This window comes from Penicillium paradoxum, assembly GCF_028828445.1.
Source record: "Penicillium paradoxum strain IBT 22861 chromosome Unknown utg000003l_segment0_segment0, whole genome shotgun sequence".
Classification (NCBI taxonomy): domain Eukaryota; kingdom Fungi; phylum Ascomycota; class Eurotiomycetes; order Eurotiales; family Aspergillaceae; genus Penicillium; species Penicillium paradoxum.
In genome coordinates, this window is record NW_026643181.1 from 4,170,368 (window position 1) to 4,182,954 (window position 12,587).

A 12,587-nucleotide genomic window follows, 5' to 3' on the forward strand; every position below is an offset into this window, starting at 1 on the left:
TAAACCGTTGCTGATACTCTAAAGTATATGCGAGTCCTCAGACGGATTTTGATCTCAATTCGAAAGCAGGAGTACCTATTCATTCACAGATACGGAAGCCGCTTATTTGCCAGAGAGTATATTGTTCCCTCGTCAACTCCATATCAATCCGTTCATTGGCTGTAAATCCCCTGTTAAGGCTCCTTCGGCTTCTAGGGAAATCACTAGGGCATCCTCACGAGTCTTGATCCTCATCCGATCATATTGAGAACAAGACCTTGTTCTACAGGTGTGTATATTCAATAGAAATATTAATTCCTCTTTGCTGGTAGTTCTCGCTGATTCCCGCAAATTGGACGATCACTGTATACGCTGTGTATGCAGAACTGGACTATGTATGGTCATTTTGGACGCCAGATTCCAATTCAAGCTGCATTTACGGTGTATGAGAACGGCATTAACAGTCGCAAGGGATTTATGGACTCAAAGCAGTAAGTTTTGAAAGCTGAAATTCTGGACTTGGTTCCCAGTGATCAGAGAGATTGGACACTTTTTACAAGTCAATGCCATACCACACGTTGGGTAACTTCTCAGAAGCCAACCATTTCTATTCCTAGTTCCATGCGGATCTACATCTCCATTATCTATATGTCAAATGTTCACTAGCATGTCTTGTACCTGATCTGTGAGCCTTGGTTCTCGTGAAAAGTGTCCAGTTCATGTCTATACAAACATCTAGATTTGAATACAGTACTTACACTATAGGAAGCAAGATAATTGCTCCCGGTCAAAGGCCAAATAACGCTTTCTATATATATTGTATTCGGATCAAGACTGGGCAGTAGGACAAGAACCAAGCACAAGGACCCCTTGACCCGGAAAGATGCCGTGCAGGTTGATATTTCGATTCATAAATCATTCTTATGAACAGTCTGCGAGGCATTATTTCTCATGTCACACTTGTGAGACTACCAGGCGGGGGAAAGAGGTATATATAGCTCAAAATGTGGGAAGTTGGGGCTTCGAACCTTCCCAGTATTCATGCTGAATAGCCTCAATCATGGCCGTTATTCCCGTATTTACAGCGCTTCAAAGCGTGCAAGGCCTTGCTCATATAGCCCTTACTTTGTTGAAGCTGAGCTTAATGCTCGTAAGTACAGTCTTCTCCATCAGGTTGTGTTAATAGGGTTTCGACTAAGGTCACGCCTTCATATAGATCCCTCTCTACCTCATCGGCCACCTAGTCTATAATGTTTACTTCCATCCGCTTGCCAAATACCCCGGCCCAAAATCCATGGCAGCTTCTCGTCTACCGTATATGCGCCTGATCTTGGGTGGTCGCTTCCCACAGAAGACGAAACTACTGCATGACCAGTACGGCGATGTAGTTCGCATTGCCCCCGATGAACTCTCGTTCATAGACGGCGAAGCCTGGAAGAAAATCTATGGCACTCGTATCGGCCATGGCCAGAAGGCCAAAGACAATATATTCTACGCACCACTCCCTGGACAAGCTCCCGGTATCATTCTCTCCAACGATGCCGACCATTCCCGTTTTCGACGTCTATTGTCGCACGCGTTTTCCGATAACTCACTGCGTGGTCAAGAGCCCATCATCAAAAGGCATGTTGATCTTCTAATGCAGCGGCTGCGTGAAAACATTGCAAATGGCTCAAAGGCCCTCAACATGGTCGCCTGGTATAACTTCACGACTTTTGATATCATCGGTGACTTGGCTTTCGGTGAACCATTCGACTGTCTCAAGAACTCGGATTACCATGAATGGGTATCCATTATCTTCAGCGCTCTCAAATGGGCTGTTTATGCAAATGTGTCTCGCCGCCTCCCAGGATCCGAATACATCCTCCCATATATTACGCCTAAGCATATCACCGCCCGCGTGAACAGACACTTAGCCTTGACTCGGCAAAAGGTTGAAACTCGAATTAGCAAGACTAATGAAAGACCGGATTTCTTTGGCAATATCTTGAAGCATCAAAATACAGAGAAGGGCTTCAGCATCCCAGAGATGAATTCCAACGGTAGCACACTGATCATCGCCGGCTCGGAAACGACTGCCACTCTGCTTTCTGGCGCAACATATTATCTTCTGAGAAATCCGCGCGTTCTGCGAAAACTCCAGGACGAGATCAGGTCGATGTTCACAAGCGAAGAAGAGATCAACTTGGAGTCCTGCAATAAACTGCAGTATTGTCTCGCCGTTCTCACAGAGACCCTTCGGATGTACCCTCCCGTTGCAGCAGGGCTTCCTCGCGTTGTAGATGCTCAAGGTGACATGATTGCTGGACACTGGGTACCGGGAGGAGTATGTGTAGAGCTCACTCTCAATGGTCTGCCCAGCGATATACTAATCCTTTTTTTTCTAGACAGTCGTTTCCGTCCCCCACTACGCTGCTAGTCACTCATCTACCAACTTCACTGATCCAGAGCAGTTTATCCCAGAGCGCCATCTGGATGATCCCCGCTTTGCGAATGACAATAAGACCGCAATGCAGCCTTTCAGCTTCGGTCCTAGGAACTGCATTGGACGCAAGTAAGTTCTCAATCTGTCTATATTTCCTATCATGTATTCGAGGTTAGTATGACTGACATATCTCTCTATCATGAATCTAGCCTGGCATATGTCGAGATGCGCATGATTCTCACTCGCATGATCTACAACTTCGACATGGAATTGGATCAGCCTGAACTAGACTGGATGGATCACAACTGTTATGTTCTATGGGACAAACCAGAATTGATGGTGAGATTGGAGTTGAGAAATCATTCTTAATGACATGATGTGACTATCTTTGTTGATATGGGATTTTTATACTGAGGATATCAAATTGAAATCTATACGAGTGGCTTTCGAGCGCATCGAACCACCAAGAAATCGGGAACCGGCTTTGTTTAACCTGAAGTCTATCATTATTTTGTCAAAATTGGACAAACGAAACAATTGAAGCATGTCGACTTAGCAAAATACTACTGAAAAAAACCCCCACGATAAACGGTGTTGATGCCTCCAAGTATCTGGCGCATTGGACAAGTGAACCTAACATCTGAACCATTCCATTAAGATTAAAAAGTATCTAGTCACCATTTCATATTAAATCAAGCTACTTACAGCAACATCCTTTCTCATCTATCCCCAACAACAACACGAACACCCTTACATCAATCTCCAACCCATTGTATAGATCCCATTCACCGCCTGTAGCATATCGGCAGAAAAAAAAGGGCACCGCAGATCAGCATTCACCCATCGACTCAGATCCCCCAAATCCTCAATCGCGAGGACAGAAAAACAAAATGTCGCTCTCAAAAGCCGAGTCCGACGTAATCCTCAACCGAGCCAACGTCGCCCTCTCCCGCAGCCAAAGACTCGTAGCCTCATGGCTACCGCAACAGACAGCCGATGAGCTAGCGAACGTCAAAACCGACGAAGAGCTCCAAAAAGAAGAAGACGAGGTTTTCACCGCGGTGCCAGAGAGGTAAGTCGGGTGTTTTTATACCCCTCTATACTCGTTATTTGGGGAAATATTGCTACGAAACAAAAAGAACTACACTAATTAAACCGGATACTCACAGACTCGGCATCGGAGCCCCCCTCCCCCAGAAAGAACCCGACGGAAGCTGGAAGCGCACAGAGCTGGACTCGAATGATAAACTGCGCAAACAGCTTCTTGGAAAGAACTATGATCGCGTTATGAAGGCTAAGGCTGAGGAGAAGGCGGCGGCGGCGGCTGTTCGGGCTGCGCCTGCTTTGAATGATGCTAAGGATGTCGAGGATGATGATGAAGAGGATGGTCGGATGGCTATGCTTGCTCGACAGAAGAACAAGAGGAAGGGTGGCGCTGTGCATCCTGCGGCGGCGGCGGCTGCTGCCGCTGCTGGGGATGATAAGGGCGGGGAGAGTGAGGATGTGCCGGCTCCGGCGGCGCGATCTAAAGGGAGGAAGAAGGCGACGAGCTATCTGGATGAACTCCTGGCGGAGCGTGCGAAGAAGAGAAAGAAGAGGTGAAGCCCTTGGGGAATATGCTAGGTTCGATTCAATCTTCGTGCGCTATACCAGCCTTGCGCGGGCCTTTGATCTAGGCTCTGGGCTGTGTTCTTGGAAGGATGGTGGTCTGGAGGTTGGTCGCTCTGGATGCGCCATATGCGATCCGAATGGCTGTTGGATCAACCCGTTGTCGGCCAGAGCGGGCTCGACCGCTGCGCCCTTCCTGTCATCTCGCAGACAGCAGCGCAATCCATAGCCAGACACAAGCAGGGAAGACCACTCCAAAGGCAACTCCGACAGGTTGCCATACTGTCTCACTCCATTCAAGAGACCAAGATCCAACAGTCTGCAGAGAAAAACATCATTTCAATTGATATAATCAAACTGCAAATATAAAATACAATTCAATTCCAATCCCTTGCTCTAGGTGCCACAAGATTCAATGATTTTTTTTGCTCCGCCCAACCCAAGGGTATATATAATATGCTGTGTGTGAACGAAGTATGAAATCCGGAGCCTTGTCGGGCCAGACACCGGTGTTGGCGCCCCTTCGCCAGAATTAAATATCCAAAAAAAAGAGATGGAACAAAGATGGAAAAGATGGAAAAGGGAGAGAGGACATCTACAGGTGCGATTAAAAAGTGATCAGGGCTGTGGACATTCTTCAGATCATTGAAGATATGCCACTGGCCCTAGCCAATGGTACATATGCAGGTCAAAATAGAAGGAGAGGAAGAAAGAAGTGGAACGAGAAGAAGAAGGGTATTGCCTGTCAGAGGTATGAGGATATGATGATGAGACAAAAAAAAATGTAGTGTGACAGATAAAAGAGATACACACCCAAAATCTCCAATATAAGTGATTTATTCCAATCGTTTTCGCTTACGATCTTCTACCATCGCCTGCTGGTCCTCATCGGGCCTTTCAGCGGTATCAGCAGGATTGAGTAGTGAATGCACATTGCTGGCCATGCTTGAGCGACGAGTGGCGGGCAACGAAGATCCGTGAGGGAACCTTGAGCCCCCAAGCGTCCAGCCGTTATCGACACCAAGCAGGGATGGTGAAGGTTCGGCAGTGGGTGGAGTGGCATGGCGGGATTGTTCTTGTAGGCGGCGGGGAGCACCCATTTCGTATTGGGCGAGGACATCCCGCACTTGTTGGTCACTGGAAACCGGAGTTCGGTGCCCTGGCGATGAAGGCCAAGGGCCACTAGGGGGATTGCCAGGAGGGTAAGGCGAGCCTGCCGAGGGGGACCAGCCATGTTGTCGGATATCCGCAGACGTGTGACGGCGAGCTAGGCTAGGCCCCGGGGAGGTGGAGATAGAGAGAGGGTGCGGCATTGGTTGCTGTGGGGGCGGCGCAACAGGAGGCTGTGGTCGAGCGTATGCTGAGGCGGAATTGGCACCACCAATGGATCCGTAACGGCGAGGGGATACTGAAAGGTGTGGAGGGACGGGCGGCCGGATCATGCTGTTAGGTCTGGATGTATGATCCATCATGGATTGTCGACGGCCATCGTCCTGTGGCATTTGGCGCGGAGACAAAGGTGGACCGGCTTCAGTCATGTTGGCAAAGTATGGTTGCCGTGGAGGCATGAGACTCTCTTGGGGGGTTTCAAGGGTCCGAATCATTTCGATATGTTTCTCAACTTCTCTTTGCATGTTCGAGACTGGGGGGCTGTCAGTGTGACCATGGATGAAGCGGCAGGCATTGACATACCATCGCGATGTAGAGGGCTCTCTCTATCGGGTACAACAGCTTGAAGAAATCGCGAAATGGAATGTGTCCACTGGAATAGAATTAGCACCAGCACACCCCACACATGTATTAGATGGTGGACATACTTGGTAGCACTTTGTCATGCCTTCGGTCATGGCCTGGCACCTCAAACTCAATGCCATATTACCCTCTTCCGCCCGAGATAGACGAGCATGCATATCGAATAGGGTGTGCTCAATGTTCATGAACCTAGCTTCGGTCGCATCGGGTACCGGTTCGGCCGGTGTTCCAGGCTGCGAAACAGGGGCCTTGTGGCCAGGGAATGAGTCGCGGTGGATCAGAGCGTGTCGTGAGGCACGGCGCTTGATCTCTCTAAGACCAGCTAGATCGCCTCTCTTGAAGTTTCCATTGCCATGTTTAAACTCCCACAGGGCAGAGTCTGGGGATCCGGTGTGAAATACGTCGCTCACTAGCCACGAAAAAAAAAAAAGTCAGAAATGGCACAGTAAAAACTCACACTCGCACACAGAACGCTTACCTTTGTGAAACCCATACATATTCAACTGCCGGACAAACGAGGAAATATTTGTGTGCTTGAAATATGATCTGCGAAGGTCAGAGGCGATCTCATTGGCAGAGAGAATGACACGCACGCTAGGACTTTGGAGAATTCTGATGTAGGCGACATAACAAAGCTATCATTGGTACCAGACCAAGAAATGAGGTGCTGAATGCCGGGATCTTCGAGCATACTGTGCGAACGGGGTAAGCTTAAGGCAAACGCAAGGCAGCGGGCCACACATACTTGTAAAGTTTGTGGATAAAAGCAGTCTGAACAACTTTTGGCTGCTGGGCTGCGGCTGCGGCACCAATAGCAGGGTTGGGGGCATTCAAAGCATTGTTTCCTGATTCAGCGCCATTGGTGATTCCAGCCATTCGGTCGCCGTCAGGACTTCCACGGGGTGCGCCCGTGGGCGGAGGGTGATATCCATCGCGCTCGAATGCTGACCCGACGAGGAAAGAACAGGAATGTTTCGTGTCCTACCGGGGGCATCTGGGACCCCGGCGAAAGTGATTCTCGAAGAAGGAGGGTCGGCGAGACGGCTCATGTCGCAGGAGGGGTATATTGGCAGCAAATTCGATGGGGTGGATGCGACGGGATCGTGAGGGGTGGACGCGATGGACCGTTGACGCTCGTGCCGAAGAACGTGGGAAGGGTTCGGAGATCAACACCCAATAGTTGATCCTTCTATCATCGCGCGAAGGGCGAGGTTCAGGTTTATTTTGGAAGCAAAGGGGGAGAAAAAAAGAAAGAAAAAAAATGAGAGTCTCGAAGTGCCTGGAAGGTTAAGAAGGTTGAGGCTGCGGGGAAGGGGGCCGGAAATGCGTGACAATCGGATCTGCAGAATGTGAGAAGAGGAACATTGAAGTTATACACGACAGGGATGAAAGATCAAATCATCTGGTGGAGAATAGGGGGCATAGGCCATAAAAGCACCTTTAATTGCCTATCGGACTTCTGCTTCCTATTGGCCTGAATCCTGCCAATTTAAAAGCCATGGACGCCAAAGCAGAAAAAAACAAAAAAAAACAAAATCGTAGAGACCTTTACTTTGGATTCGAGAATTATGAAGATTGTGCTGGACCAGGACATGAGGCTAGTGTACTTAGTAGGGCGCACTATGTGTGTTCTAGAGGGCTACATGTATATGGATATGGCACAATGGCTATTACCACTAATAATAGCTGATCATTAACTCCAAAAAAACCACTAGCTCACAGTCGGCCCAAAAACAGCCCGAACCACTGCAACATGTTCTGTATGTTCTGTATGCTCTGTATGTTCTGAACGTTCTGTATGTTCTTTGTAGCTTCGCCGGATACTGTCCTCCATACAGAGGAGCCACATGGATGAGAGATCCTTTGACCTTGATTCTCCCTTGGCCGCATGCATGCATTATACCCATGTCGCTCGTCAGCTGCAGAAGTCTTAGGTAATAACTAATAATACCTCATACCTTTCGAGTATTTAATCTCGCGCAAGAGATTTCCACTGCGGAGCCTAAATCCCTGATCCACGCCTGCTGGAACATCGGAAACGCTCCATTTTTCCAACTCGGGAATTGTGACAGTCCGTTGGCCACACATCGGGAGGGCTTGAAAGTACCTAGCCGTTTCCCTCTTGTTTTATAGATCCTGCCCGGAGATGGCAGGTTCGATATAGGATCTAGCCCCCGGGTATGTACATGCGAGTACTACACACCTCCTAAATAAGAGGGCTTGTTCGAGATGTTGTCTTACTACAGTCGTCAGTCTCTTTATCCAAAGACAGAGAGGGCATGTGCTTTCATTGAGTTCTATGAGAAGGGCAGTACACCGCGCTCAGTCTCCACAATGCTCAATGGATCCAATTCGACTGCTTAGCTCCTGGTATACCCAGATGTGATCATCGACTTACAGCCCTGATACCGGGGATCCCAGAAGGAACCCATGTCTCATCAAAACTCCATACCACAGTCTCGCCAACCTCAGAGTAAAATATGATAAAGTCTTCATCCCCCACAGTTCCGATACAGTCGGGACAGTCCGGCAACTCTAGCTCAAAATTGGTTCGGAAACGAAACGCCTTGTTATCGGGGCAGATAGGTGAGGAATCCGAGTGTTCGGAGCCAATGTATAATCTATATCCACTGCTGGCGTCTTCAGTCGCGGCGCAATAGATCAAACGCGAACCCTGGTCTGAATAATCCAAGTTGGTGAGACGGCCCATGAGTTCTTTCGCACTGAGGAGGAAATGCACAGTGATCTGGCCATCGTCCTCAAGTACGAGGGAAAGCGAAGGTTTGTCAGGGCCACCACCATTCATCACAGCTGCACTTTGGCCAGGATACAGACTCTCTCTGTGCGCTCTCTCGCCCCATGGACCTGTGCCCAGCCACCATCCGTTGTCGGTCTTGAGAGGAAGCTCGTGGGTTTGCTCCCAGATACAAACAAACTCGTTGTCGCGAATTGAATATCTTTTGCTTCGCAGGTCTTGCTCCTCCCACTCTAGCGAGTGACCATCGGTAAAGCCCTCGGACCGGTGTTTTCTGCGGATGCAAATAACGGAAAATTCATCTTTCACTGGATGTGCTGACACGGAAATGATAGTCGGCCCAGTATTGACCGAATGAGTTATCCCGGTGTCAAAGTTGAAGTGCACTATGGTGTCCCTATAGCTCAGTAGAACCTTAGGTCCACAGGAAACACACTCGAGAAAATCCACTCTCGGGATACGGAAGCATTTGTGTTCCCCCGTGAGAATTTTCCAGACATGGCAGTACCTTTTGTGTCAAATTAGAATTGCATTACACAAGGGATTTTCTCTCTCTCTCTCTTCCTTTCTTTTCGGGATACATACCCTTGAATTGAAGTCGCCGAGACTAAGGTGTCCGAGACGTTGATATGGGTCAATCTCTCTCGATTTTCTGTTGTGAACTTGCAGCTGCTCCCGTTTTTGAGATGCACAAGAAAAATCGACGTTCTCTCGGTGGATCCTTCAATCCATGCGCATACTCCTTTGCAATAATTTATGGCATCTCTGTTTATATCCTCCCACAAGTACGGCGGCAAATCTTGAGGAAACAGAGCCACAACGGCAGGCATCCCTCTTTCCGCTCGAATTATTTTTTTAATCAGCACTTCAAGAACGACAAGGGAGGATGGGGACTTGACGACATCCTTCCCAACTCGATTTCTGATGGCAGCTCCCAGAACAGTTGTGGAAGTGAGCAAGTCATGCCACCGTTTGGAGACCTTTACAGACGTATCAATAGACATCATAAGTGAGCAGACAGAGGGTAGCATACTCTTCGAAGGACAAAAATGTCAGATAAGTTAAAATACTGCGCCAACAGAGCTGCCAGTTCGACAGGCAACTTGGCAAACACATCGCATTGGAATTTCAACGATTTGGCCCAGCTTTTCACTTCCCTTTTCTCGCCGAAACTCAGACTACTCATAATTTCGTGAAGACTGTCTAAATTAGGGCCTAAATCAATATGTGTTGACTGTGGGGCGTGGACACATACACTGCTCGACGGCTTCCATTGTCGTTGATCGTCCGGAAGCCGTTCACGAGATCTTCCGGAGATAGGGCCATGTTCGATCAGACAATCTGGATGAAAGAGATATGGAGGAATCGATTGTTGTCGGAGAACGTTGGATGATGTGAAGGGTTATGGAGAAATTCCGAAACGAGGCGAACAGCGAGATGAGCAGCGAGGTCCACGTAGAATTAAGTGTAGTCAATCAAGTGTTGAGGGCAAAAGTATTTGACCCTTTCTGCGCGGGGGAGAATGAGACGAGGGGCAAATACTTTTGAGGCTCAACTCCTTAGTCTCAACATGCAATAATTCCTTGTATTCTTCTTCGCCGAGGGGTAATAGGTCAATTGAAATGCGCAACCAGGACTATCGTACTCCGTACAGCCACTCATACACAGTGAATTGTGTTGTACTATACCTCCTGGCTATATAGAAACACCACACAGATCCAACCCACTATTATGTCCGCTTGAAAGCAATCAAGTACACTACATACAAATGGAAGATATCCACAACCACACACAGAACGAGAGTTCAGAATTCATATGTCCACTCTCACACACATCCCCGATTAGGAAACTGATCTAGGTCGTAGAAACACGCAAGAATGCAGGGACAAAAGAAACATAAATGACACAGGAACAGGCGCAAAAGCATTACAGAGATTATCTCTAAGTCACTGCGGCGGTTCAGTTCGGTTCGCTAGCCCCACGTAAAAAGGCAAATGAAAATGCTCCCCACCCTTCTCTCTCTATCATTATAATCAAGGGTTATTACATATTACACCCTTTAGATACCGAGGGTGAACTCGACACCGACGTCGATCTCGCGGGCCATCTTGACGACCTTGGAGAACTGGACGGACTTCTCAGCGGCGGTCTGGAGGTCCTCAATGGAGAAGATCTTAAGACCGGAATCGTTGATCTAGAAAGCGGGGTTGGATTAGTTTCAACCCAAAAAAAAAAGAATCGGATGTAAGAAAGAGGGAATGAGATCATACCAGCTTGTGGGCCTGCTCCATGTTGGTACCCTGGAGACGGGCAATGATGGGAGTGCGCAGGTTCATCTCCTGGACGACGTTGATCAAACCCTGGGCGATGGCGTCACAGCGGACGATACCACCGAAAATGTTAACGAAGACGGCAGAAACCTTGGGGTCGCTGGTGATGAGCTCGAAAGCGCTCTTGATGGCAGCGGGGGTAGCACCACCGCCGACATCGAGGAAGTTAGCGGGGGAACCGCCGTTAAGCTTGATGATATCCATGGTGGCCATGGCGAGACCAGCACCGTTGACTAAAAACAGGGATTAGCATTGTCGTATGGTGAAATATCAAAGATATTCTTACCGAGGCAGCCAATGTCACCATCGAGCTTAATGAAGTTAAGACCGTGCCTGGAAAATAAGTCAGTAACCACCTTCCTTTGTTCGTTTCCAGCAAGGCAACTTACTCAGCGGCCTTGACCTCATCGGCATCCTCCTGGGTAACATCGCGCCACGAGAAGGCCTCCTTCTGACGGAACTCGGCGTTGTCATCGAAGCCAAGCTTGGCATCCATGGCGAGGACCTGGTGGTCGGAGGTCTCAGACAGGGGGTTGATCTCGAGCTGGGTAGCATCACGCTCCATGAAGCACTTGTAGAGGTTCTGGATGGTGGACTTGGCCTCCTCAATGCACTGCTCGGAGAAGCCAAGGTCAATGGCGATGGTGCGGGCGATCTCGTCAGTCACACCGACGTGGATATCAATGGGGGTGGTGGTGATGGCCTCGGGGTTCTCCTTGGCAACAGCCTCGATATCCATACCACCCTGTGAGGATGAGACAATGACGGGGCCACGAGTGGTACGGTCCAGAAGGACAGCGAGATAGAATTCACGACGGGCGAACTTGCGCTCGCAAATGTAGACTGAGTTACAGATACGACCGGCAGCGCCAGTCTGCTTGGTAACGAGCTTGTGGCCGATCATCTGGCCGGCGAACATCTTGGCCTCGGTAGGACTGTATAGATACCAATTAGCTTCACTGCCATCAATGGCTTAGCTATTTTGTGGTTGAAACTCACGAGTAAATAACGCGGACACCACCCTTGAGACCATTGTCGAACTGACCCTTACCACGGCCACCGGCGAGAACCTGGGCCTTGATAACAAGATCACCACCACCTGGCATGTAATGTTCAGCAATCGCATTCAAAAGGGGAGAATTGGTAGAATATAATTACCGATGGACTTGGCGATCGCCTCAGCCTCTTCGGCATTGTTGGCGACCTCGCCCTTGGGGACACCGACACCGTACTATTTTGTTGATCAGCTATGTTGAGTCCCTGTTTTGGGGGCCATTGAAGGGGAACCGGGCGCACGAACCGACTTGAGGAGTCTTGCGGAGAGGTATTCGTGAATGGAAAGGTTGCGCTTCTGCACAGCGAGTCGGCTCTGGACAGCAGGTTGCTATATTTCAAAATCCAAAGTCAGCTTCATTCCATTCATATCAACCGCGGCCCGATTGAACTTCGGGTATTACACACTGTCGCAGCCTTGAAAGCCGCCGCAACGGGTCTACCGCGAGCAAGCTTGAACATGATGTATTAGGATGTAGGAAGAAAGAAGGAGATGTATGAAGGGCGGATGTATGAAGCCCGTTTGGATGGTTTTGGGGAGAACAGCTTTCTTTTTCTCGGGGACAACATTGCGTGGAGGTAGAATCGGGTGCTGTAGCCAACCAGCTGCCGGCCCTGACCTGACTCAGCATGGTTTCGGGGGCCAGCGCGAAATATCACGGAAGCTGGCTGCTGAAGTCGGTAC

The 12,587-nt window shown here is 49.1% G+C and overlaps 5 protein-coding genes across 5 annotated transcripts; 2 read left to right on the forward strand and 3 right to left on the reverse strand.

The window, feature by feature from the left end:
• Positions 1-1,039: 1,039 nt before the first annotated feature.
• On the forward strand, positions 1,040-2,773 carry N7457_003406 (cytochrome P450; the record flags this gene model as incomplete). The annotated part of the gene is made up of 4 exons (XM_057174451.1): positions 1,040-1,129; positions 1,196-2,305; positions 2,367-2,533; positions 2,614-2,773. The coding sequence occupies 4 exons, from the start codon at positions 1,040-1,042 to the stop codon at positions 2,771-2,773; spliced, it is 1,527 nt and encodes a 508-aa protein (XP_057034602.1).
• A 521-nt stretch (positions 2,774-3,294) lies between these two features.
• N7457_003407 (DUF3245 domain-containing protein) lies at positions 3,295-4,006 on the forward strand (the record flags this gene model as incomplete). Its single annotated transcript, XM_057174452.1, has 2 exons — positions 3,295-3,476; positions 3,574-4,006. 2 exons carry the CDS (start codon positions 3,295-3,297, stop codon positions 4,004-4,006), a joined length of 615 nt encoding a protein of 204 aa, XP_057034603.1.
• Positions 4,007-4,848: 842 nt separating this feature from the next.
• Positions 4,849-6,813, reverse strand: N7457_003408 (heat shock factor family protein; the record flags this gene model as incomplete). The annotated part of the gene is made up of 7 exons (XM_057174453.1): positions 4,849-5,654; positions 5,705-5,774; positions 5,830-6,173; positions 6,222-6,310; positions 6,358-6,456; positions 6,510-6,708; positions 6,750-6,813. 7 exons carry the CDS (start codon positions 6,811-6,813, stop codon positions 4,849-4,851), a joined length of 1,671 nt encoding a protein of 556 aa, XP_057034604.1.
• Positions 6,814-8,150: 1,337 nt separating this feature from the next.
• N7457_003409 (F-box domain protein) lies at positions 8,151-9,845 on the reverse strand (the record flags this gene model as incomplete). The annotated part of the gene is made up of 4 exons (XM_057174454.1): positions 8,151-9,027; positions 9,105-9,499; positions 9,553-9,718; positions 9,775-9,845. The coding sequence occupies 4 exons, from the start codon at positions 9,843-9,845 to the stop codon at positions 8,151-8,153; spliced, it is 1,509 nt and encodes a 502-aa protein (XP_057034605.1).
• Positions 9,846-10,578: 733 nt separating this feature from the next.
• N7457_003410 (succinate--CoA ligase (GDP-forming) subunit beta) lies at positions 10,579-12,364 on the reverse strand (the record flags this gene model as incomplete). Its single annotated transcript, XM_057174455.1, has 8 exons — positions 10,579-10,713; positions 10,790-11,082; positions 11,136-11,182; positions 11,239-11,784; positions 11,849-11,948; positions 12,008-12,080; positions 12,150-12,233; positions 12,311-12,364. The coding sequence occupies 8 exons, from the start codon at positions 12,362-12,364 to the stop codon at positions 10,579-10,581; spliced, it is 1,332 nt and encodes a 443-aa protein (XP_057034606.1).
• Positions 12,365-12,587: the final 223 nt, after the last annotated feature.